This window comes from Rhincodon typus, chromosome 4 (assembly GCF_021869965.1).
Source record: "Rhincodon typus isolate 14 chromosome 4, sRhiTyp1.1, whole genome shotgun sequence".
NCBI classification, from domain to species: Eukaryota; Metazoa; Chordata; class Chondrichthyes; order Orectolobiformes; family Rhincodontidae; genus Rhincodon; species Rhincodon typus.
This window is the reverse complement of record NC_063335.1, coordinates 64,085,580-64,112,739: the sequence shown is the minus strand read 5'-3', so window position 1 is coordinate 64,112,739 and position 27,160 is coordinate 64,085,580. Positions and strand designations below refer to the sequence as shown.

The 27,160-nt window shown below is 40.8% G+C and overlaps 1 protein-coding gene across 1 annotated transcript in view; it reads right to left on the bottom strand.

Annotated features, from left to right (window-relative positions):
• rb1cc1 (RB1-inducible coiled-coil 1) overlaps nt 1-27,160 on the bottom strand; it is a 181,448-nt gene that overhangs the window by 80,916 nt on the left and 73,372 nt on the right. The window contains exons 14-15 of the mRNA XM_048596119.1: nt 24,477-26,392; nt 11,377-11,542 (exon numbers count right to left, since the gene is read on the bottom strand). Of these exons, the coding sequence (XP_048452076.1) occupies nt 11,377-11,542; nt 24,477-26,392 (2,082 nt within the window). The remainder of the gene's footprint in view (nt 1-11,376; nt 11,543-24,476; nt 26,393-27,160) is intronic.

Genomic DNA, 27,160 nt, shown 5'->3' with positions numbered 1-27,160 from the left:
TTATTTGCATGCCAAACAGCATAAGCACCAAATGAGAGGGAGCGCTAAGCAATCTCACAACCAGATCCAATCTAAGCTCTTCAGCTCTGCCACTTCCAGCCATGAATGGTGGTGGACAATTAAACAATTCACTGGAGAAGAAGGATCCACAAGTATCCCCAACCTCAACAATAGAAGAGCCCACCACATTAGTACAAAAGGTAGAAGCATTAGCAGCTATCTTCAGCCAGAAGCACTGAGCAGATGATCCATCTTGGTCTCCTCCAATGATTCTGATCATGACAGATACAAGACTTCAGTCAATTCACTCCACATGACAATGAATGGTTTGAGACCATAAGACATAGGAGCAGAAATTAGGCCATTTGGCCCATTGAGTCTGCTCTGCATTTCAATCAAGGCTGAAAAGTTTCTCAACCCCATTCTCCCACTTTCTCCCCGTAACTCTTGATAATCAAGAACTTATCTATCTCAGTCTTAAATGTACTCAATGACCTGACCTCCATAGCCTTCTGTGGCAGTGAATTCCATAGATTCACCACTTTCTGGCTGAAGAGGTTTCTCCTTATTTCTGTTCTAAAAGGTCTTCCCTTTACGCCAAGGCTGTGCCCTCGGGTCCTAGTCTCTTACACCAATGGAAGCATCTTCCTAACATCCACTCTGTCCACAGGCCATTCAGTATTCTGTAAGTTTCAATAGTCCATGCTTTTATTCTTCTTACCAAAATGCGTGACCTCACACTTTCCCACATTGTACTCCATCTGCCACTTCTTTGCCCACTCTCCCAAACTGTCTAATTTCTTCTGCAGCCACCCCACCTCCTCAATACTACCTGTCCCTCCACCTATCTCTGTATCGTCTGCAAACTTAGCCAGAATACCCACAGTTCCTTCATCTCAATCATTAACGGACAAAGTGAAAAGTTGTGGTCCCAACACTGACCCTTGCGGAACACTATTGGTCACCGGCTGCCATCCTGAGAAAGACCCTTTATCCCCACTCTGCTTTCTGCCAGACAGCCAATCATCTATCCATGCTAGCATCTTGTCTCTAACACCATGAGTCCTTACCTTACTCAGCAGTCTCCTGTGCGGCACCTTGTCAAAGGCCTTCTTGAAGTCCAGGTAGATAACATCCATTGGCTCTCCTTGGTCTACTCTGCTCGCTACTTCAAGAATTCTAGCAAATTTGTCAGGCATGGCCTCCCCTTGATGAAACCATGTTGACTTTGCCCTATTTTACCATACACTTCCAAATGTTCAGAAATCTCATTCTTCACAATGGACTCCAAAATCTTACCCACGACCGAGGTTAGACTAACTAGCCTGTAATTTTCCATCTTTTGCCTTACTCCCTTTTTAAACAGGGGTGTCATGTTAGCGATTTTCCAGTCCTCTGGGACCCTCCCTGACTCTAGCCATTCCTGAAAGATCATCACTAACACTGCCACTATCTCATCAGTATCTCCTTTAGAACACTGAGGTGTGGTCCAGGTGATTTATCCACCTTCAGGCCAATCAGTTTTACTAGCACCTTTTCCCGGGTGATGACCACCATATTCAGCTCTGCCCCTTGACTCTCGAATTTTTGGGCTATTACTAGTGTCTTCCACCATGAAGACTGACGCGAAGTTATTATTCAGTTCCTCAGCCATTTCCTTGTTCCCCACTACTATCTCTCCACCATCATTTTCCAGTGGTCCAATGTCCACTTCTGCCTCTCTTTTGCTCTTTATATATCTAAAGAAACTCTTACAGTCTTCATTTATATTACTAGCTAGCTTACCCTCATATTTAATCTTCTCTCTCATTTTTTTTGTTGCCCTCTGTTGGTCTTTGTAAGCTTCCCAGTCCTTTAGTTTCCCACTGCCCTTCACCACATTATATGCTTTTTCTTTTGCTTTTATGCTATCCCTAACTTCCTTAGTCAGCCATGGTTGCCTCATCCTCCCTGGAGCATGCTTCTCTTTCCTAGGAATGAATTTTTGCTGTGTCTCCTGAATTCCTCCCAGAAACTCCTGCCATTGCTGTTCCACTGTCTTTCCTGCTAGGCTCCTCTTCCAGTCAATTCTGCCCAGCTCCTCCCTCATATCTCTGTAGTCACCTTTATTCAGCTGTAATACTATTACCTCCAATTCTATCTTCTCCCTCTCAAATTGCACAGTAAAATCTATCATATTATGATCACTGCCTCCTAAGGGTTCCTTCACCTTAAGCCCCCTTATCAAGTCTGCCTCATTACACAACACTAAATGCATTATTGCCTGTTCCCTTGTGGGCTCCACCACGAGCTGCTCCAAAAAGCCATCTCGTAGATATTCCACAAACTCCTTTTCTTGCAATCCACTACCAACATGATTTTCCCAGTCCACCTGCATATTGAAATCTCCCATGATCACCGTGGCTTTGCCTTTCTTACACACCATCTCAGTGTATCTTGCGCCCCAGCTCCTGACTACTGTTTGAAGGCCTGTACACAACCCCAACTATGGTTTTTTTACCTTTGAGATTCCTCAATTCTACCCACACAGATTCTACACCATCTGACCCTACTTAGTTTCTTCCTATTGACTTAATTTCATTTCTTACTAATAAGGCAACCCCACCCCCTCAGTCCACCTGCTTATCTTTTCGTTAGAATGTATATCCTTGGATATTCAGTTCCCAATCCTGATCCCCTTGCAGCCATGTTTCAGTGATGCCCACCACGTCATAATTGCCAATTTCAATCTGCGCCACAAGCTCATTTACCTGATTACTTATACTGCGTGCATTCAGATATAACACCTTCAGTCCTGTAGTAACCGTCCCTCTTCTCATTGTCATTCGTTTATCCAGTGTGCTTGAAGTTTGATTGCTAGCCCTTTCCAAACACTGTCCTATGTGTGTCTGTGCTGGAGACTAATAGCCTCTCCTGAGTTCTCCTTCCCTGTCATTTCTTTCATATTTTTCCACGCAGTTGAATCCACCACTACAGACGTTAACCTGCTGCTTTGTTTCTCACTGGGGCAAGTTTCACCAGTTTTGAAGCACTGGATACTGCAAAGGCTATGAGCCCTGACAACATTCTCGCAACAGCACTAAAGACTTGGGCCCCTGATCTTGCCGCAATCCTAGCCAAGCTGCTCAAGTCCAGGTGCAACATGGGCAACTACATAACAACGTAGAAAATTGCTCAGGTATGTCCTGTACACAAAAGGCAGGACAAATCCAACCTGTCCACTTACTGCTGCATCAGTTGATTGTGGATCACCAGTAAGGTGATAGAAGGTGTATTCAACAGTGCTATCAAAAGCACCACCTGCTTAACAACAACCTGCTCACTGAAGCCCGGTGTGGGTTCTGTCAGGGTCACTCAGCTCATGACCTCATTAAAGACTTAGTTCAAACAGAAACAAAAGAGCTGAATTATAGATGTGAGATGAGACCGAGAACCCTTGACTTCAAGGCCACATTTAAGAGTGTGACATCAAGGAAGCCAAGAAAAACTGGAATCAATGGGCACCAGGAGAAACTCTCTACTGGCTGGAGTTATATTTAACCCTTAGGAAGATGGTTGTTGTTAGAGGTCAACACCATCTCTGCTGGAATTCCTCAGGATTGTCCTAGATCTGACAATCTTTAGGTGCTTCATCAATGTACTTTGTCCACCGTAAGAACAGATGTGGGCATGTTCAGCACCATGGGTCCTCAGATACTGGATCAGTCCATGTTCAAATGCAACAAGGTCTTGGCAATACCAGACTTGGGCTGATGAGTGGCAAGACACATTCGTGCCAGGCAATGACTATCTCCAATAAGAGACTAACTACTATCCCTTGACATTCAATATTGTTACCATCACTGAATCCACTACAATCAATATCCTGGGGGTTTACCAATGACCAGAAACTCAACTGGACTTGCCAAATAAAAAGAGTGGCAACACGAGTAGGTCAGAAGTTAGGAATATTGCAGTGAGTAATTCACCGTGATTCCCAAAGCCTGTCTACCATCTACAAAGCACAAGTCAGGAGTGTGATGGAATACTCCCACTTGTCCAGTGGATTGCAGATCCAACACAAGAAGCTTGACATCCCAACCACGAGCATCCACCACAGAGGCTCAGTAGCAGCCGAATGCTCTTTGTGCAGGATACACTGCAGAAATTCACCAAAGATCCTTAGACAACACTTTCATACCCGCAACCATTTCCATCTTGAAGGACAACAGCAGCAGATACATGGGAACACTACCTTCTGAGAGTTCCCCACCAAGCCACTCGTTATGCTGACTTGGAAGTATATTGCTGTTACTTCATTGTCATTGGGTCAAAATCCTGGAATTCCTTCCTTAAGGGCATTGTGGGTCTCCTTACAACAGACGGTGGTTCAAGATAGGTGCTCACAATGACCTTTTCAAGACATGGGGAACAACTACCAGCCAGCCAGTGATGCCCAGGTCCCACGAGTGAATAAAGTACAGATTTTGAATTAGGGAAAATTGAGGACCGCATGTGACATCAGGAGAATTCAATGGAACATATTGCTCACCAATAATGAATGGACTACTATAGTTAAGGATGATCGAATAATCCAGCAGGGTTGATCAATGCTGAAAGAAGGGATTGTGTGTGTGTGTTGGGTAAGCAAGAGATGAGGAATTGAACAGAGTCAGCGAGGAGCTGTTAGAAGGAGCAGAGTTAACTTTTTTTTTTTGGATGGATCCTGACAGATAGTAAATGGAAAGCAGAGGATGGGGTGGGCAGTGGTGAGAGCAAGCTCTGTTACAAGCTCTGAAATAGGCACTAAAATTATCCAGGACTACGTGGGTTAGTGTCCACAACGATAGCCACTACGTTTTTGAGGTAGTACATGACTGTGCAGGACTCTAATATGAACGGCAGGACATCATCTTAGCATGAAGCACTAATTCAGGCTATTCAGGAACTCAAGAAGGTTGCAGTTATCAAAACCACAGTCCATAGAAAAATCAAAAAAACCCCAGTTAGGTAATGATTAGGCACACATAGCAGCAGAGTACAAAAAGATAAAAGGTCCGCTGTCTCTATAGCAAGAGAAGTGAATGAGGTGAATAAAATAGAACTACATGCTATTTCAAAAAGAGGAATGTAAAAAGAGTGGAAGGAATGGGGAGTGTCCCAAGATAGTGATGGGACGTGGCAAGAGAAAGGAAGGATCATTGTCCCAAAATGTATCAGGAGACTCATTAGGGATTTACACAGGACACAACATAGCAGACAGAACAACATTTGAATCTTATGAGTCAGTGTTAGCAGCAGGAAGGGACAGGAAAAGAAAGAGATCAATTCTGTCAACAGTGTATTTATTTGTGTTCAGTATAAAGCTGGAAAGCCAGTAAAAATAAAACTCCACATCCAACTTATTTTTCAATTTCACTGATCTCGGAATGAAATTAGAAGGCTCAAGAGGACAATTTATGTATTAAGTGAATTTATGATTCAAACGCAGAATTGGGTCTGTGGCATTACGCATGCAATGTCATGGAACCCAGCAAGTAGATATAGTTGGGCAGTCCCTTAGCTATACCTGACAACTAATCTTCCTTTTTTTTTAAATTTGGGAACCCAGCCTTGAGGGCTAATATTGTCAAGAACTATGTACACATGAAATCGACAGACTTCGGTGTGATATCAATTTTAGTACTTGCGGATATCAAAAGCCCGTCTCAAGAATGGTAGAGCTCCCCTCAGATAGCCTTTCCATCCCTGGCTAACCTAAGACTTTACTACAAGGTTTGACAAGAGTTTCCTTTGGGGTGATGTGCAATATTTCTGTGTTGTTAGAGGTATCCACCTGTTCTGATCATCCCAATGTTAATGGACCAAGGCCAGCTCCAGAGAGTCAATGACAATTATATTTACAGAATTGTGCAAGTCTCAGATACAGAACAAAAGCTTGCTGGGAGATATTGGTTTGGGAGTGCAAACTCAGTAGTTAATTCAGTACAACTATCTAAATTAAACGGGTATTCCTCCTGGACTTCCACAGAGGTCAGGAAGGGACTACAGTGTGGAGCTAAGAGACAGAGTATGCATTGACCACCATAGACCCATAAGGTGACGATCTCTTAAAAGCCTTTGCCAAATGGCTAAAGGAATAATTAGGATTACTGAGGCCCAAACCAAAGGGAGGACATGTGATAATCTTGCCCGAGGCCCAATAGATAGTTAGGTCTGACATTCAGAACCATTCCCCAACATTTATTTACTTCCCTTTACAAATGAAATCTTCTCAACATACACAGACAGACACAAACCCCCAGTGGTTACTAGAGCAGGTGGGTGTCCAGTAAGAGGGAATTATAGAATTTCTTATGGCAGATCTGAGGAAGGGTCACTGAACCCGAAACATTAACTCTTTTTTTCCTTCACAGACGCTGCCAGACCTGCTGAGCTTTTCCAGTAACTTTATTTTTGTTCCTGATTTACAGCATCCACGGTTCTTTCAGTTTTTAAATCAAATTTGTTATGGCAGTCAAGAGAACCAATCCAATGGGGTCTTGATTTGAAACAGAGCATGTGGAAAGAAAAGGTTTGGGTTGACTGAATAAGGTCTAAAAGATGTGAGACCTGAGAGTAGGGCCTGGCATATGTGATTACTGGAGTGTTGTTCAAAATCAGGGCAATGTACAGCATGTAGTTGTCAGACGCTTGGAAAAAATATCAGTGTAACTGCTGTTGGTTGGTATTTTTCCATTAGAAACAGCATTTAAAGGTGTGCAGGTTGGCCCAACCCAATGATGTTTCATCAAGCTGGAGATAGAAATGATCTCCAGGGGCTTAATTTGTGAAACTAGAGATTTTACGTACAAAATCTTGTAAAATCTAGTCAGGGCTAGTATAGCAGCTACTGAAAGGCAGTTCGAGAATGATGTCTGCAGAGTCAATTTGCGTTGAGGTCAGGAACAAGAAAGGAGCAGTCACTTTGTTGGTTTTTTTTTAAATTTTTAAACAGACCCCCTAATAGTTGCAGGGAAGTGGAGGAGCGGATTGGGAGGCAGATACTAGAAAGGTACAGAAGTCACAGGGTTGTAGTCATGGGTGACTTCAACTTTCCAAATATTGATTGGAAACTTTTTAGTTGTAATAGTTTAGATGGAGCAGATTTTGTTCAGTGTGTTCAGGAAGGATTCCTGACACAGTTATGTAGATAGACCAACATGAGGAGAAGCCACTTTGGATTTGGTGCTTGGCCATGCACCGGGCCAAGCGTCAGACCTATTGGTAGGAGAGCATTTTGGCGTTAGCGATCATAACTCTGTTACTTTTACAATAGTCATGGAAAAGGATAGGTATATACAGCAGGGCAAGGTTTATAATTGGGGGAAGGGTAATTACAATTCGGTCAGGCAAGAATTGGGTAACAAAATGGGAACAGATGCTGTCAGGGAAGACCACTATAGAAATGTGGAGATTGTTTAAGGAATGCATACTGCGTGTGCTCGATATGTTTGTCCCTAGCAGGCAGGGAAGATGCAGTCAAGTGAGGGAGCCTTGGTTCTCAAAAGAGGTCGAACGACTGGTTAAGAGGAAGAAGGATGCTTATATAAGGTTTAGGAAACAAGGATCAGAAAAGGCTCTAGAAGGATACAAGTTAGCCAGGAAGGAGCTGAAGAAAAGGCTTAGGAGAGCTATAAGGGGGCATGAGAAAACCTTGGCAGATAGGATCAAGGAAAACTCCAAGGCTTTTTTACACGTTAGTGAGGAATAAGAGAATGACCAGAGAAAGGTTAGGGCCGATCAAGGATTGTAAAGGGAATTTGTGCACGGAGCCTAAAGAGATAGGAGAGGTCCTTAATGAATACTTTTCTTTGGTATTCACAACTGAGAGGGACCTAGTTGTAGAGGAGGACAGTGTGAAACAGGCTGGTAGGCTAGAGGAGGTGGATGTTAGTAAGGAAGATGTACTAGGAATTTTGCGGAACTTGAAGATAGATAAATCCCCCGGGCCTGATGGGATTTATCCAAGGATTCTATGGGAAGTGAGGGAAGAGATCGCAGGGCCTTTGGCGATGATCTTTTCGTCCTCGCTGCCCATGGGTATAGTGCCGGAAGATTGGAGTAGCAAACGTAATTCCCTTGTTCAAAAAAGGGAACAGGGATAACCCGGGAAATTTCAGGCCAGTTAGTCTTATGTCAGTGGTGGGCAAATTATTGGAAAGGGCTCTGAGAGATAAGATTTATGATCACTTGGATAGGCACAGTTTGATTCATGATAGTCAGCATGGACTTGTGAGCGGTAGATCATGCCTCACAAAACTTATTGAATTCTCTGAAGAGGTGACCAAACATGTGGATGAAGGTAGAGAAGTGGATGTGGTATACATGGATTTAGTAAGGCGTTTGATAAGGTTCCCCATGGTAGGCTCATGCAGAAAGCAAGGAGGCATGGGATAGGGGGAAATGCGGCAGATTGGATTCAGAATTGGCTGACCTTTAGAAGACAAAGGGTGGTAGTGGACGGAAAATATTCAACACGGTGCTCAGTTACGAGTGGTATACCACAAGGATCAGTTCTGGGTCCTCTCCTATTTGTGATTTTTGTAAATGATTTGGATGTGGGAGTGGAAGGGTCGATTAGTAAGTTCGCGGACGATACGAAGGTGGGTCGAGTTGTAGATAGTGTGGAGGGCTGTTCTAGGTTACAAAGGGACATTGATAGGATGCTGGGCTGGGCTGGGAAGTGGCAGATGGAGTTTAACCCTGAAAAGTGGGAGGTGATTCATTTTGGAAGGACAAACTTGAAAGCAGAATACAGGGTTAACGGAAAGATTCTTGGCAGTGTGGAGGAGCAGAGTGATCTTGGGGTTCATGTCCACAGTTCCCTGAAAGCTGCCACCCAGGTGGATAGAGTTGTTAAGAAGGCATATGGTGTGTTAGCTTTCATTAATAGAGGGCTTGAGTTCAAGAGCCGTGAAGTTATGCTCCAGCTATACAAAAGCCTGGTTCGGCCACATCTGGAGTATTGTGTCCAGTTCTGGTTGCCTCATTACAGGAAAGATGTGGAAGTATTGGAAAAGGTGCAGAGGAGATTTACCAGGATGTTGCCTGGAATGGAGGGAAGGTCTTACGAGGAAAGGTTGAGAACACTAGGGCTTTTCTCTTTAGAACGATGAAGGATGAGAGGTGACTTGATACAGGTGTACAAAATGATCAGAGGTATAGATAGAGTGGACAGCCAGAGACTTTTTCCTAGGGTGGAGGTAGGTATTACGAGGGTGCTTAGATTTAAAAAGTGAGTGGAGGTAGATATAGGGGAGGTGTCAGAGGTAGGTTCTTTACTCAGTAAGTGGTAGGGACGTGGAATCGGCCTCATTGGGACATTTAAGCGGCTATTAGATAGGGATATGGATGATAGTATAAGGTAGGGGTGGAGGTTAGATAGACCTTAGGTTTAGAGTAAAAGTTCGGTACAACATCGTGGGCCGAAGGGTCTGTACTGTGCTATACTGTTCTATGTAAGTAATGATTCATTGATTGTGGGGAATTCCAACTGTCTGGCAATACATTTGACTACCTATTTGTGGCCTGATGAATGATCGTATATCAACAAAAGCCCTAGAAAGGTGATCCAACAGGCCATGCAGAGGACTACAGAATATGTCAGGTGCTTCAGGAAGTTGACTCAAAGGGCAAATACAAATCAAACCTGGCTATTCAGACTGCCACTAGACTAACAGTCCAGGACCCATCATTGAAATTTCTTAGTGCAAGGGATTGCAGGAAATTGTGCAACTAACTGGTGGGGCATAACCACAATGGTGAATGCCATTCAAGTAGGAATATTTTTTACATGGACCACATATATGGGAGGCGATAGTCTAGTGATATAATAGCCAATGTTAATGTCAAATAATGTTCCATGGACCCAGATTCAAATCCTGTCACATCAGATTCAATAAAAAATACCCGGAATTAGAAATCTACTGATGACCATGAGAGTAATGTCCATTGTTGGAAAAACCCCACCTGATGACTTCAGGGAAAGAAATCTGCCATCATCACCTGGTGCCAGTTGGTCTTGGTCTGACGTATATGTAAATCCAGACCTACTGCAATGTGGTTGACTCTCAACTGCCCTCCGAAAAGGTCTAGCAAGCCACTTCCGAAGGAGGGTTACTGGACCTGAAATGTTAAGTCTGCTTTCTCGCCACAGATGCTACCAGACGTGAGTTTTTCCACTAATTTCTATTTTTGTTCCTGATTTCTGGCATCTACAGTATTTTGTTTTAGCAAGCCACTCAGTTGAATCAATTGCTGTGAAGTCAACAGAAGAATGAAACCAGACAGACCAGCTGGCATTGATCTAGGCACCGGAAAAGACAATGGCAGTAACAGCCAGAAAAAAAAAAACACCTCCTCTGAATAAGTTGCACAGAGGAATAGGTCAATGCAGAATATTAACAATGACTGTCAATTTAACTTAATATGGAGTCAAATGGGGAGGGGGATATTGAGGTGGACTATCAGTGGCTACACTGCTCACTTCTCTGCCACTGCCTCTGAGCTCTCTGTCCCTTCTTGCTTGACAGTCTCCATCCCACCTGTACTCACCTGTTCTTTGCAATATAATCAGCAACAACCACTATTCCATTAGCAATAGAGCTATTTGCCCCTAATTGGTCAGTAGCGCTTGGGGAGGAGAAGGCTGGATATCCAGCACTATGGTTCTAACCTCCAGGGAATTCCTGTCAAGTCTCTGCCACACCATAACAACGCAGGTTTTTCACCAGTTCTCCAACGTGTAATCTGTATCAAGATTTAAATTTCATCCAGCTTGCTGATACTAAGCACCCCTTCGTTGCTGTACTGGGGTGCCAGTCTAGATTTTCAGCTTGTATTTTTGACTTAAACATAGAACATAGAACAGTACAGGCCCTCCAGCCCACAGTGTTATGCCGAACTTTTACCCTAATCCTAAGGTCTATCTAACCTTCGATAGGTGGCTCTACCTTACACTATCATCCATATGCCTATCTAATACCCGCTTAAATGCCCCTAACGAGGCAATGCATTCCACGCCCCGACCACTCACTGAGGAAAGAACTTACCTCTGACGTCTCCCCTTTATCTACCTCCACTCACTTTAAAACTATGCCCCCTCGTAATAGCTACCTCCACCCTAGGAAAAAGTCTCTGGCTGTCTACTTTATCTATACCTCTGATCATTTTGTACACCGCTATCAAGTCAAGAGTTGTGACTAGAACCTATGACATTCAGACTCAAGGAGAGTGTGTTATCAGTTGCATACATGGGTGACACCTTATGCACTAGAACAAAGAATATTTAGAACCAACAGTTGTCAACAATTTTTAAAAAAGTGTTTATTTAGTAGACAACATGAGGAAAGCTACCTGTTGTTCAGCTATCAGTGATGTTTTAAGGCTCTGAAGCTCTTCATTCCTTTTTTCTAGTTGGTCTAGTAAGTTGGCCTTCTCTTCTTGAAACTTTCCTGTAAGGTCAGCAATAGTACTTGGTGGAGGGGTCCATTTCATTGATGCAGATGAAAGTGGATCTTTGCTGCATTAAAAATAATTAGAATATGAAGCCACAACTATAAGGGACAGGGAGAGAACTATTATTAAACTACTCACTTTTCTGTCCACTAAAATGTAAATTATTTTGTCTACACAGTGCTGCTCATTTTATAATGACACCCAATTTGTAGTTCTAGAAAAAACACCCCTTTAAAAAAGTCATAGAAAATTTTATCATATACACATCAGGTCATGCAACATACACTAGTTTGGGGAAATAGTATTCTCAGTCCTTTTAGGAACAAGAAACAAAATTGAGAGCCCAAGAAACAGTAAAAGTACATAAATATCTATAAGCTGCAACAGATCAGAACAGATGGCAACACTAAGGAGGTAGTTGTGTGTGTTAAGGCTTAAGTTAAAATATGAAGCATTGGAAATAAGCAAAGATAGATAATTTTTCTATACATTCTGCTTTTACAAAATTTCAAACAGTTGCATACAAAGTAAGTGCAAAATCTATAATTCTCAAGACCAACATGTTCCAACAATTTGAACAACAATAGTACCGAAGCCATTATTAGCCTGAATTGTCCAATTAATTTGCTAGCTTGTTTGGAATTTTACCCCGAAAGGGAGAATTTTAATCTTCTGTTTATATTTGAAATGTAATAGATAAATCAGAAGATTACAAAGCACTTTTGGCTAAAATGGGATGGGGATTGGGATTAATGCAGGAAGAATGAAATTATGTAATTCAGTTCACTAAGGTTATATATTCAAAATAATAAGCACAGTCACAGATTACTCATGGGTTCCATCACACAATTGGAGTTAGACACTCCAATAAAAAATTAGCCCAGAAAATACAGCTTAGCTAAAGCCTTACAATATCTATTCAAACCTTCTTTCAAAGCCAAGTAACAATTACTGGATCTTGAACATTCAATCCTTTCCTAAAAAGATAACTATCTAGCAGTTAGCTTGTATTGTGGGGTACCTTTTGGAGGGCTTTGTACTCAATGAATTACTTACCTGAAGGCAGAATATTGAGAAAATCCATTTGAAAAGAATTCTCCAAAAGCAAATTACATTTGACCTCGATCTTCAAAACTATTATCACAGTAAATTTCATAATGTATAGCAATGTACTTCTTGTATTCTGATTTATGAATAATAAGGACAGCAGCAAGCTCAGAAGACGCTTTTTGAAATGCTATGAAGAAAATCTTCGATCCGACTCAGAATCCCCACGTCCAACCCAGATCAGACAAAAACAAACAAGTTTTTCCAGGACTTTTCCAGATAGATTTCTAATTCAGGATTTCTCAACAGATGAAATTCATGCAAGCAGAATTGGAGAGAATCATTAAATCATTGCCAAACAAAGAAATCTTGAGGTGCAGGTATATAGTTCCTTGAAAGTGGAATCACAGGCAGATAGGGTAGTGAACACAGCGTTTGGTACACTTGTCTTCATTGGTCAATGCATTGAGTATTGGAGTTTGGAGGTCATATCATACCTGTTCAGGTCATTGGTTAGACCACTTTTAGAATATCATGTTCAACTCTGGTATCTTAGCTATAAGAAAGATGCTGTGAAACTTGAAAGGGTTCAGAAAAGATTTACAAGGATGTTGCCAGGGTTGCTATAGGGAGGGGCTGAACAGGCTGGGGTGTTTAGAGGCTGAAGGGTAACCTTATAGAAGTTTATGAAATCATGATGGCCTTGGATAGGGTGCCCAAGGTAGGGGAGGCCCTGGACGGCATATGTTTAAAGGGGAAATATATAAAAGGGACCAAAGGGGCAACTTTTCCATGCAGAGGGTGGTGTAAGTATGGAATAGCTGCCAGAACAAGTGGTGCAGGCTGGTACAATTACAACATTTAAAGGGCATCTGGATGGGTATATGAATAGGAAGCGTTTAGGATGTATATGGGCCAAATGCTGGCTCGACTAATTTTGGATTTCTGGTCGGCATGGATGAGATGGACTGAGGGATTTGTTTCCATGCTGTACATTTCTATGACTCTATGACTGCTCTCTCCGCTTGTCTCACTGCCTTCAATGATCTGTGCACAAATACACCCAGGGCCCTTTGCTCTTGCACCCCCTTTAGATTATACCTCCTATTTTATTCTGTCTTTCCACGTTCTTCACCTCACACTTCTCTATATTAAACCTCATCTGCTACCTATCATCGACCTATTCTACCCAACTAGTCGGTGAACTTTTGGAATTCCATACTGCTGACTACACAATTCTTCCAAATTTATTTTCATCTAACACCAATTTTTGAGTCATCTGCAAATTTACTGATAAAGCTTCATGAGACTAAATCATTAATGTACATTATAAACAGCGAAGCCCTATGATATGCCACTGTCACAGGCTGCCAGTCACAAAACAAGCTTCAATCAGCACTCCGTCTCTTCCCACTAAGCCAATATTGGATTTAATTTGCCAAACTGTCCTGAATCCACAGGGCTCTTAATTTTTTCCACAAGTGTCCCACACAAAACTTGATGAAAGCATTACTGAAAACCACGTAGTCTACATCAACTCCACTAGCCTCATCCACACACTTCATAATATCCTCAAAATTCAATCAACATTGTGAATTAATAAAGAAATTTTACAATGAAGAACAGGAATATGCTAGAGATAACAAGGTGTAGAGTTGGCGGAACACAGCAGGCCAGGCAGCATCAGAGGAGCAAGAAAGCGGACGTTTCGGGTCTGGACCCTTCTTCAGAAATGGGGGAAGGGAAGGGGGCTCTGAAATAAATGGGGGGAGGCAGTGACAGAAGGTGGGTAGTGGACCAGATAGGTGGGAGAGAAGACGGACAGGTCAAGGAGGTGGGGATGAAGCTAGTAAAGATGAGTGTAGGAAGGAAGTTGGGATGGGGGTTGGTCATTGAGGTGGGAGGAGCGGATAGGTGGGAGAGAAGATGGACAGGTCAAGGAGGCAGGGATGAGAAGGGGGGTTAGTCTTGGCAATGAGGTCGGGGCCTTGATCAGAGTATCCATCTGGGTATAGTTTGGACTAAGGATGAATCTTTTTCTCCGCGTTAATATGATAGAATATTTCCAAATTGTTACATAAAACAATTTTTTTGTGTGGAAGACGTACTTTTTTCACCAAAGGAATATATCAGCAGCCTCGAGTGAATATGCTTAGGAACTGACCGTCATAGGAAACACATTGAAAAAATTAAAATATGGTCTATTGAGCCAGGTTTCACGCCAAGACTGCACTTTTCCATTCTTACTATCAATTGGTATCAAAGTTCAGGCCCTTGCCAGGATAAAAATTCATTGAATTTAAGCAGGATCTGAATCTGTCAAGGAACCAGTTCGTGGAAGTACTGGACATAAAAACAGGAGAGTTGTCGTGAAGTATTTTATACAGATTTGACTTTGAAATTGGTTTTGGTTGCTGTGAAGAATCTTCTGATTCTTTTCAGTGAAACATAAAATCTTGAAGTCTTGTTAGGATAGATGTGGGGGAAATGTTTCATCTTCCAGAATCTAGAACTAAGGGTCATTGTCATGAACGGGTGAGCACTGGTTTTTTTTTTAAAAAAACAAGATGCAACAAAATATTCTCTCTCTCTCCGGCTCATGAAGTGCTGAAAAGGTTCTGAGAGCAGAGTCATTGAATATTTTTAAGGCAGAAATAGATAAATAATTTTTTGTTAAGCAACAGGTTGAAAATTATTAGGGGTAGAAATAAACAAACATAGGTTTAAAAAGTTACAAATCAGATCAGCCATGATCTTATTGAATGGGGCAAGGTCGAGAAGGTGGAACCTTAATGACAAGTTCAGCTAATGTGGGAACTGAACCTGCACCACAGGCAACACTCTGCATTATAAACCAGTCGTCCAGCCAATTGAGCTAACCAACCCCATTTGTCAGAACACCAATCGGCAGACTATGGAGCTGCTGAAAGAGCAACATTCAATATGAACTCGTTTGAAGCTTAGCAATCAAAATTTAGGACTAGCAGAATTTCCAAAGGAAAATAAATGGCAAGTAATTAGTGGCTTTGATCAGTAGAAATAGTAGTTTGGCAAATTTGAAGACTTATTTAGACGAATGGCAAGTATTAAACACCCATGGTGCAGCTGTACTGGCATGATCTTTCCTTCACATGTGGCAAAATGCCCATACAGAAAGTGGAGTAGAATAGCAGAGCATATAAAAGGGTATTACTTTCAGGGAACAAGAGCCCAAAATAACAAAGGAAAAAGACTAGAATCTAAAAAGTGACAAAAATAAAACAACATACAATTTTGATATTGGCAATGGAAGTTAGTTAATGGGGAGATCAATTGCAGTAGTAGGAATAACTGAAGAATCCTTAGAAAAGGGTATATTAGGAAAGGAAATGGGTATTGAAACTGTAGCAGCAATTCAGATGGACAGTATTCCTTAAAAGTACTAGGAAAGGAGAGATGACTGAAAATTCTTGCACAATTATTGATGCAAAGAAACAAATCACTAAAGTTTAATGAATATTTTATTTGCAAGAGATAGTTGCTACTCTTCTACTCAAGGAAATAAATCAATAAAGATATTGAGTGACAGAGGAAAGTCAACCACTAATGCAGGCCGATGAAACAATTTGTCTTCCAGATGGGTTTATGAAGGAGGAACATTCTGGATTACTTCCTGTGTTGTGACTAGATCTCAGGCTCATACAATTAGATAGTTTGAGGAACTGTCAATGAAAAAGGGTGATGGCATGGGAATTCAATTATCTTATACTATGTTTAAATGCTCAAGTAAAAAGGAGGTAGGTAAAGAAAGTTGACAGCCCATCTTCTTTAAAAGAAATGGAAGGAGATCATGGAAAGATGCAACAACAAGGCTGTAGTAAATGTAATTTTAGTTTCTCCAATATTCACTGGCACTCCCTTAGTGCCATTGGCTTAGATGGGGCAGGATTTGAGTGGAGCATCCAGGAGGGATTCTTGAAACAATACGCAGATAGTTCAATTAGGGAAGGGGCGGTGTTAGACCTTATGTCAATGGATGAGTGTGGCCAGGTGATCGAAGCATCGGGTGGGGGTGGAGAGAAAGCATTTTGGGAACTATGATCATAATTCCCTAAACATTAACAGTTATGGAAAAGAATAAAATTGATCCTTGGGTGAAAGTGCTAAATTGGGGGAAGGCTAATTACAAAAGCATTCTGCAGGATCTGGAAAAAATTGGTGAGGTTTAGGAAACAGAAAATCAAACAAGTGCCTGGAGTATAAAGGAAGAAGGAATTAACTTAAAATAAATCAGAAGGACTAGAAGAGGTCATGAAATGCCCTTGGCTAATAGTATTAAGGAGAATCCCAAGGCATCTTACACCTATATTAGGAGCAAGAGGGTAACTAGGAATAAGGTAGGTTGTGACAATGTAAACTTCAGAACTTTAAAAACTTCATGGATTGAAAGAATCAAAGATAAACTATTACATATGGAAAGAATCAGCAATAAACTGCCTCTCAAGATGAAAAGGTCAAGGAAAAATCTGTCATAAAGGAAATAAAAACATCATGTTCATTAACCATTCCTAAGAAGGACTCAAAGCAACATAAAGAAGCTGTTTCCTGGGAGAGAGAAGATAACACTACTATTAATTGCCTATTTTTCATAAGACAGCAGGTAGATTAAGTCTGCCTGCAGAAGCAATGTCCTGAACCAAAGGGGTTAACTGCAGGAAAAGCTGTTAAACAGACAGCTGACCCCAAACGTAACAAGGAACAGAGGAGCTACTTGCGATAAGAAGACAAGCTAGAGACTTGAGATCTGCAGTAGTGTAACAAATATTGGTGATAAAAGAATACATTAATCATCAATAATGTCATACCACAAACTTGAAAGAATTAAAATTAATAAAAATCCAACACCAGAACAATTCAATAGTAGAACTTTTAAGTACAAAACTGCACAAGGGTAGAACACTAGACACTTCCAAAGACAGACTGTTGGTTAGAATCCTGGCCAGGTTCCACCATTAATCAGGGAATAGCTAAGTTGTGTTGTCAGGCTTAATTTGCTTAAAGGGGTCTTACTTTGGTTGCTATATACCATAAAAGTTTAAATCATTGTTTCAGAACTTATTTGTCTGTGAGACTTCTGATTAAGTAGCCAAATTAAAGGTAGCTTGTGGTGATTTATCTACGAGGTCAACTCAAGGACAGAGGACATTTATGGCAGGAGCCAGAGGTGGTGGGTGAGGTCCTTAATGAGTGCTTTGTATTAGTATTCACCAAGGAGAAAGGCATGTATGACGGTAAGTTTAGAGAGGAGTTTGTTGATATTCTAAGGCATGTCAGTACTAAGCATATAGTGGTGTTGGATGTTTTGAAAAACATTAAAGGTAGAAAAGTCCCCAGGGCCTGATGGGATCTATCTTAGGATACTGAAGGAGGAAAGAGAGGAGATTGCTGGGGCTTTAACAGAGATCTTTGTATCCTCTTTAGCCACAGGAGAGGTCGTAGAAGGCTGAACAACAGCCAATGTTGTTACTTTGTTCAAGAAGGGCAACAGGGATAACCCAGGAAAATTATGGGATGGTAAACCTTACATTTGTAATAGGGAAGTAATTGGAGAAGATTCTTAGAGACAGAATTTACTTGCATTTGGAGTAGAATGGATTTATTAGGCATAGTAAGCATGGCTTTGTGCAGGGAAGGTCTGGTCTTTCAAACTTGATTGAATTTTTTAAAGGAATTATCAAAGATGATTGATGAGGGAAAAGATGTTGAGTGGATGTTTTCTTTGGCTGGTCAAGCACATCAAATTACATGGAATCTGTGGTGGGTTGGCAAACTGGATACAAAATTGGCTTGGCCATTGAAGACAGATGGTAGTTGCAGGGGGTGTTTTTCTGACTGGACGTCTGTGGCCAATGGAGTTCCACAAAGATCAGGTGTTGAGACTTGTTAATTGTAATCTATACAAACAATATACATAAAATCGTTGGTGGTATGATTAGTAAATTTGGAAATGACTTGAAAATTGGTAAGACTTGTGGATAGTGAGGGAGGATGTCAAAGGATGCAGTAGGATATAAAGGGAGGTAATGGCCTAGTGGTATTATCGCTGGACTGTTAATCCAGAGACCCAGAAACATTCTGGGGACACAGGTTCAAATCTGGCCACAGCAGATGGTGGAATTTGAATTCAATAAAATATCTGGAAATAAGGATCTAACGATGACCATGAATCTATTGCCAATTGTTGGGGAAAAACCCATCTGGTTCATTGATGCTCTTTCGGGAAGGAAACTGTGATCCTCATCTGGGACAACAAGGCGTAGAGCTGGATGAACACAGCAGGCCAAGTAGCAGGCTGACGTTTCGGGCCTAGACCCTTCTTCAGAAAAGGTTCTTCTTTGGTTCTTGTTGTCTCAGATTCTCCAGCATCTGCAGTTCCTACTATCCTTATCTGGTCTGGCCTACATGTGACTCCAGACCCACAGCAATGTGGTTGACTCTGAACTGCCCTCTGGGCAATTAGGGGTTGGCAATAAATGCTGCCTAGCCAGTAACACCTTTATCCCATGAATGAATAAAATTAATTTAAAGACGTTTTAAAGTTAGGTGGAAAAATAGTAGATGGAGTTTAATCCTAACAAAAGTGAGGTAATGTATTTTAGGAAGTCAAATGCAAAAGGGGAGTATCATGTAAATGGGCAATCCTTACAGCATTGACACACCTACTGAAATAACTGAAGTGTTTACCAAGTTTAGCTTTTGACTCAAAAAAAAGGCCAGAAGCACGTTCAATCCAGAAGGGGAAAAAAAAAAATCAACTCCAGCCATTTTTTATTTGAGTTCAGTGAGAAAAAAAGTCAGTAAATTAGCATGTGCTATTTCTCTAGGAAAGATGGATACTAAAGAGACTCACATAGTGAATGTGCAGAAATTCACTAAAGGACACTATTTGCAATCTCATAGGTCGAATAAGAAACTTTAGATTGAAATGAAAGTCAGTATTGCTAGAAAAATGGTGACTCTTTTTCAGTTTATGATAAAATCTTTATAAATTGCTATATTTACTATATGTAAATATATCCTTCTTTAGATTGAAAGGAAGAAGTATCAATGCCTCGAAGGCATTGATGCTTCTTTCTTCCTTTTTGTGAAATAAGCTTATTTTGTTAAAATATATTGGCAGCACCATGCAAATATATTTGGTGAGTGATCACCATTGTAAGCAAATTGCAACAATATAACTATGGTCTATCAATTCAGATTTTACTTTAGGATCTCTGATTGTACAGTATTACCAAGAGCTGGGATGATATAAATAAACTAAAATATTAAAACCAAGTGACCATTCTCAGTTCTGATTTTACAATAGCGGGATATCATTGGCGAAACAGTGGAGATGTTTGGACACTGGGCACTGTCCCAAGGAAGCTCTACAGTACTGTCCTGATTACTGGTCTCCAACAAATGCAGATATTCTTCATTTGTACTAGCTATGACACTAACCAGTGGAAAAGCTCCATCTAATCACACCGATTTAAATTTTACTTAGGATCCTTAATATTATATTCTACCAAATACTGTGTTTTAAATGGAAATTCCTTCTAACTCATCGCTGGAATTCAGTTGTTTTGACCACGTTTGGACCAAAGCTGTAATGAACCAAGTGGTATGGCATAATAAAGTGAGCATTGATGAGCAGATTATTAGTGAGGTGGTTTTGCTGTACAGTACTATCAATAATACTGTTCATTAATTTACATACGATTTAGAACAGATGGATGGATAGATAATAATAGGCTAGATTGGTTTTGCACTCTTTGAACAAGATATACCAACATCTTTATGCATTTTGGTAGATATTTTCATAAGTGTTTTGGAACAGCTCAGAAAGAGGTACAGCCAGATCTGGAACATAAGTCTTCATCACTGCAGCCAGGACGTTACCAAGGCTCATAGTCTTGCTTGACCAGAGCGATCAGCAAATTCTCAGCAGCAAATCCAATTGGCTGAAATGTGGTATTTATGTTAACGGTCTAAATGAGATAGATCATCTGAGAATTCATGGTTGAAGATGACTATAAACATTCAGCATTGCCCACTGAACTCAAGTTTAGGGCTCTGTCAACATAGATGATTTTAATGCTCATGGAATAAGGAGTGGCAGATGGAGTTTAATTTATCTAAATGTGAGGTGTTGCATTTTGGCAAGGAAAATCATGGCAGGACTTGCACAATGAATGGTAGGGCCCTGGGGAGTGTTGCTGAACAAACAGCCCTAGGGTTGCAGATGCACAGTTCCTTGAAAGTGGAGTCAAAAAAGGTAGACAGGATGATATAGAACGTATTTGACACGCTTGCCTTCATTGGTCAGTGCACCGAGTATAGGAATTGGGAGGTTATGTTGCAGTTGTACATGATGTTGGTGAGGCCACTTTTAGAATACTGCATTCAGTTCTGGCCTCCCTGCTGTAAGAAAGATGTTGAAAGGATTCAGAAAAGATTTACAAAAATGATGCTGGGAATGGAGGGTTTAAGCTATAGGGAAAGACTGAAGATGCTTGGGCTTTTTATCCCTGGAACGTTGGAGGCTGAGTGATGACCTTATGGAGGTTTAGAAAATCATGACAAGCACAGATAATGTGAATCTTTTGCCCAATTGAGTCCTCAGCGACATACCTACAGTAAAACCACTCTCCAATACATGGCCCATAGCCTTGAATGTTATGACATTTCAAGTGTCTATCCATGTATTTTATAACGGTTGAGAGACTTCCTGCCTCTATACCCTCTCAGGAAGTGTATTCCAGATCCAACATCAACTACCTGTTGCCTACCACTTTAATGCACCACCCTGCTTCCTGGCCAACATCTGTCTCTGGCTTGCTGCAGTGTTCCAGCAAAGCCAAACGCAAGCTGGAGGTACAACACCTCATTTTCTGCTTAGGGACCCTACAGTCCTCCGGACTTAGTGAGTTCAATAATTTTACGGCCTAAACTCTCCCTTGTCCCAGCCCCCTACCCCACACACCAGGCCTTGTTACCACATAGCCTGCCATTACACACGCCCTGTTGTTAGTCACCAACAGTCCCCATTAATAACTGGTCACCCTCCCAGCCTGATCATTAGCAACTCCTTTGTCTGTCCAACTGTCTTCCTCTCTTTGGGCTCTATCCTGTCATTTACTCCCTACCCCACCCACCTCCCTATTTTGTGCATATAAACCGACATTTTCCCAGCCACTATCAGTTCAGAGGACAGGTCACCGGACCCGAAACGTTAACGGTTTTCTCCTTCACAGATGCTGCCAGGCCTGCTGAGCTTTTCTAGCAACTTTGTCTTTGTTCCTGATTTACAGCATCCGCAGTTCTTTTAGTTTTTGTTTTTTTTTTTAATATAGGGAATTCCAGATTCCTACCACTCTCTTCACATCACCTCTAAATATCTTGTTCTTCACCTGAAAACAACAATACCATCTCATTATTGACTCAACTAAAAAAGGGAACACTCCTACTTCCTATGTAAGCTGTCCATATCCTTCAATTTTATACACTTCTATCAGATCCATCCTCGGTATTCTCTACTCTAAACAATCTCATCTCATAGCTAAAATGCTCCAACCCAGGCGATAGCTTGGTGAGTCTCCTCTACATTCCCTCAAGTGCAATCATGTCAGTTTAATAGTGAGGCAACCAGAAATGCACACAGAACTCCACTGCGGCCTAACCGGAGTTTTGCATACCTTCAACATAACCTGTTCTATATTCTAAGCCACAACTGATAACGGCAAGTGTCCTGTACGCCTTAAGCACCACGTTAACTTGTCCTGTGCCTTCAGGGATCTGTGGGCAAGCACCCCAAGATCCCTTTGTTATGTGTCCATGCCACCTTCAGTGCTTCTTCCAAATAGTGCTTGAACATCACTGATATATCAGCTCAGGGAGAGCAGTAGGTGGTATAGAAGCTTTCATAATCAACAGAAGGTATTCTTGGTTATGATTGATGTGATACCATGAAACCTTTTGGGGTCTGGAGTCAACACTGACATGTCCCCAGGTCCTTTTCTCGAGAATGCATGCCAATATACTGCCACCTCCGGTGTGTGAAGCACTATGGATCCAGAAATGAGTATACAGGATGGAAGCAAAATACTGCAGATGCTGAAAACTTGAAATTAAAAACAAAGTGCTGGGAAAATCTGCGCACCTGGCAGAGAGAAAATGTTTTGAGTCAAAGAGGATTTCCTTCAAAAAAGTGATGAGATTTGTGCTGTATAAAAAGCTAGGGAGTAGGTTGGAGGGGAGGTAAAAGGAGAAAGGAATCTCATGGACAGGGTTAAAAAGGACACCATTCTAAAATGCCAAAAATGTCATGACAGCAGTAAATACCAATATTAGAAATAAAGGAACAAAGTATTGATCCAGAACAAACTAAAGATCATCTCTGACTGAAAGCAGAAACACTTGAACAAGTCACTAACTAGGCCTAAGCTGGGCTGTGACGTACCATCCGGGTGCCACACTTCAGGAATGATGCAAACACACTGGAGCAAGAGTACAGGACAGGTTTATAAGAACATATTCTAGGGACAAGAAATTTCAGTTATGAAGGCAGATTGGAGAAGATTGGGACTGCTTTCCTCAGAGAGGAGAAAGCAAAAAGGAAATGTGATTGATGTTTTCAAAAATCACAAAGAGGTCTGAAGAGGTAGGGAGACACAAGAGATGGGGAGAAACTGCTCCCATTTGTAAAAAGAACAGAGAATGATGGGGCTAAAATTAATCATAATTAGCAAAAGAAGCAAATATAATGTAGAAATAAACTTTGAGTATTTAACATCTGCAATACACTGCCCGAATGGATGGTGGAAACTGATTCAAAGTATTGGATGATCATTCAATAGAAGCAGTGAACAGCATTCTTCTGCACTGAAAGGCTTCTGTGAAGATACATACAAGCACTGGGGTAGAAATCAAAATGGAGGACATATTTGTGGTTTAAGTTGTGAAAGTCAACATGGAGTCCAGAAGATGAGGTACTTTTCCTCTAACTTGTGCTGGGCTTTAGTGGAGTATTACAACAAGCCCAAGGAGGACATCTTTGTGGACTGAATGCAGGAGCCTATCAAAGTGGTTGTCTGGACTGTATACCAGAGTGCATTGTGAACAGCAATTCCAGTAGACTACATTGAAAGCAGTAAATGTAAATCACTGCTTCACGTAGAGAGTGAGTTAGGGGAATTGGAAAAGGAGGAAAAACAGGAGGAAAAGGGGAACTACTCCTCCTATTACCTAGTAGGTCAGCCTTAAATTAATCATTTCTTAATAGGGAGTAACGCTGAGTCACCTCAAGAATTAAAGGTTTACACAACAATGAGATTGGAGGAGAGAACAGTCATATGTAACATATCACATATGCATGCTAAGAAATATCGATATCATTTAACATTCATTCCCTCCACTAGCTCTCAGTATCAACAACGTGCACTGCAGAAATTCAAACAGCCTTAGACAGCAACTTTCCAAACCTACAACCACTTCCATCTAGAAGGGCAAGGGCAGTTGATACATGGAAACAACCATCTGCAAGTTCCCCTCCAAGACATTCACCAATCTGACTTGGAAGTATGTCACCTGAAATTCCTTCAGTAACGGCATTGTGTGTACCTATAGCATATAGGCTGCAGCGGTTCAAGAAGGCAGCTCACCATCATCTTCAAGGGCAACTAGGATCTGCCAATATATGCTGCCAGCTAGCAATGCCCACATTTTGAGTGAATAAAGCAAAATTTCCACAATTGTTTATTAGTACAGTACCTGAAAATGAATTCAAAGGAATTGGTTTTTGCTTTTCTAAATGGAAAAAGCAAGAACATTGTTTCTTATCCTTGATCTTGAATTAAAAAAAAAATCTTAGGATATCTCAGGACAAATCACTATTGTGCATCAATTGGATAAGATATGGGAACTTTGCATACCTCTCAGCTCTACTTTGATCTTCAAGTTGACTTTCAACCTGTTGATTTATTTGCAATTCTTGCTCAAGTGCTTGTCTTTTGCATTCATGATCTTCATGCATTTTATTTCTAACAAATTCCTCCCTTTCCTGGCTTAATGTGTTGAGCAGCTGTTGCTTCTCCTCTTCAAGATCATGAATAGTCGCTTTATATTTTGCTTCAACTTCAAAGGCAATTCTCTGCTTCTCAGACACCATTTCCTCCCTTTCAGTTTCTATTGTTTTCAAATATTCTTTCAGTTTAGTGGTGAGCTCTTCAACTTGTCCTCTTAATGCTACCTCCACATCAAGTGCTTGCTGTCTCATTACATCCAATTTATCTAGTTCTGCTTTAAGTAAGGCCTTCTCCTGTTCTTGCCTGTCTAACAGATCAGAAATACACTGATCTTTCTCTGTGGTCATTAGTATTCTTTCTTCTGCAAGGCCTACCTTGTATTCCTCATTCTTTAGCTGAAGTTGGTGTTTCAAGTCAGTTATCTCTTCCCTATATTTCTCAGTTTCAGTTTCTTTCATAACTTGACATTTTGCAATCTCTTCTTGTTGGACTTGAATCTCTTTCAAGCGCTGTTTTAATTCCTCGGTTTCCACTTCCTTCAAAGCCAATTCAGCTTCCAAACTGCACCTAAAGTCAGAAAGTTCAGATACTTTCAATTTATGTTCATTCAGTTCTTGTTCTCGGTCCTGAAGCATCATTGTAAGAGACTGCTGCACGCGATCTAACCTTGCTTCATTTTCCTTTGAGATTTGTTCTTGCAGATTACTATGATCAGTCATTAACTTTTTCAATTCTTGCTGATGCCTGACTTTCAGGTTATCTTCAAGGTCCTTCAGATGACTTTGTTCGAGAGTTTGAAGCTCTTCCCTTAAGCACTTCATTTCATGTTCAGCTTTTATATTAAGTCTGTTTAATTCTTCTAACAAACTCTCTTTCAATTGTTTGAGTTCTTGGATTTCGGTTTCCTTCTTTTTTCTATCTTCCACCAAGTCATGTATTTCTTTATCTTTACTGATTTGTAAACACAAGAGAGTTTCATTTTCAGTTCTTGCCTCAGCAAACTCACGGTCCTTCTGTTTTATGTAGTTTTCAAGTTCCAACAAATCCTTTTTCAGCCGATCTACATTTTGCTGAGCAGTCACTAATTCAACATTCAATTTGTCCATTTGATCTTCATAATCCTTTCTTAAAATCTCTAATTTTTGTTGGTAATTTTCCTTTGCTCCCACTTCAACTCTACATTTTACAGTTTCAATTATGTTTCTTAATTCTTCACTTACATTTTTCATAGAACTACTAATATCACACTGTTCTTTCTGAACAAGTTCTCTGAAACGATTAAGATCTTTTTTAATGTTTATAAAATGTAACTGAGACATTTCAGTGATAAGCCTGTATTTTTCTAAATGCACTTTAAGAGTTGCAACTTCTTTAGAATCCTCATTTTCACCAAAAGTTGTATCTTGCATTCGTCTATTATCAATGGCATTAATAACTGAAGAATATAATGACTCAAGCATCATTTCAGGACTTTGTGGGTCACTGTTCAAGTTGGGTGAAGTTGAGCTCTCCTCAATCATAAATTCATTTACAGCAGACACAAAATCAGACTCTGGACTTTCTGCCAATGAGTCCATATCTATAGATCCTTGTTTGAGAACTTGTTCTAAATTTGGATGAGGAATGGTTTCAAAATCAAATGTATGGGCATCAATACTATCAGGAGACAGCTCTTCTAACGAGGCAGGAACATTGGCAGGTGGACAGACTGGTCCCTGAAGGCTAAGTGTAGATGTGGATCTCGAAGAGGTAGTTTTAGTTCTGGTTGTGCTTTCCAACCTGTGTTTTGTTGGTGTCGTTATCGAAGGTTGATCCAGGGACACCTGTAAGCAGAAAAAAAAAATGTAAAAAGCATCAGTGAAAAAGTAGTTTCATGCAAGTTACAAAATAGCTCTAATTTTGTAAATTAACTGCCTACCCTATCTCAATTTTCTCCTCCTCCTTTTCCCTCCCTCCCACTTTTGCTTTTCCTTCACTCTCTTCCTCTTCCTGGTTTCCACACAGCCTCTACAAAACCAATTGCACTCTCCTCAATTTCTCAAACACATTCTTCCATGACTTAGTAATTGCCCTTCCTCTCAATTCTTCACTTTTTTCCAAAACTTTGGAGCTGACTATTCAAGTTCAACTTTCATGCACAAATGTCAAAAAGACGCAGAGCCAGTCTTTGGTCACTGGAGAAATCAACTTGACTTTATAATTCCAAAAACTATAAACAGCAGTGGTTTCAAAATAAGTAGAAAGTTAAGATATAGGTTTTATTATTCACTCAGGATGTGGGTGTCAACGTGTATGGCAGCATTACATCTTTACTCCTAATTACTGAAGTTGGTCGTGGTAAGTTTTGAACTGCTGCAGTCCATGGAATGGAGGACATCTATAGTGCTGTTAGCGAGAGTTTCCAGGATGTTGACCCAGTGATCATAGAGGAATGAGAATACCTTTTTAAAAGTAAGGATGGTGTTGGGCTTGGAGAGGGACTAGCAGTTGTTGATAGTCCCAGGTCTCTGCTGCTCTTGTGCTTCCAAGTCGTAGAGGTCTCGGGTTGGGAAGATGGTGTCAAATAAGTCTTGATACATTCCTTGTAACTT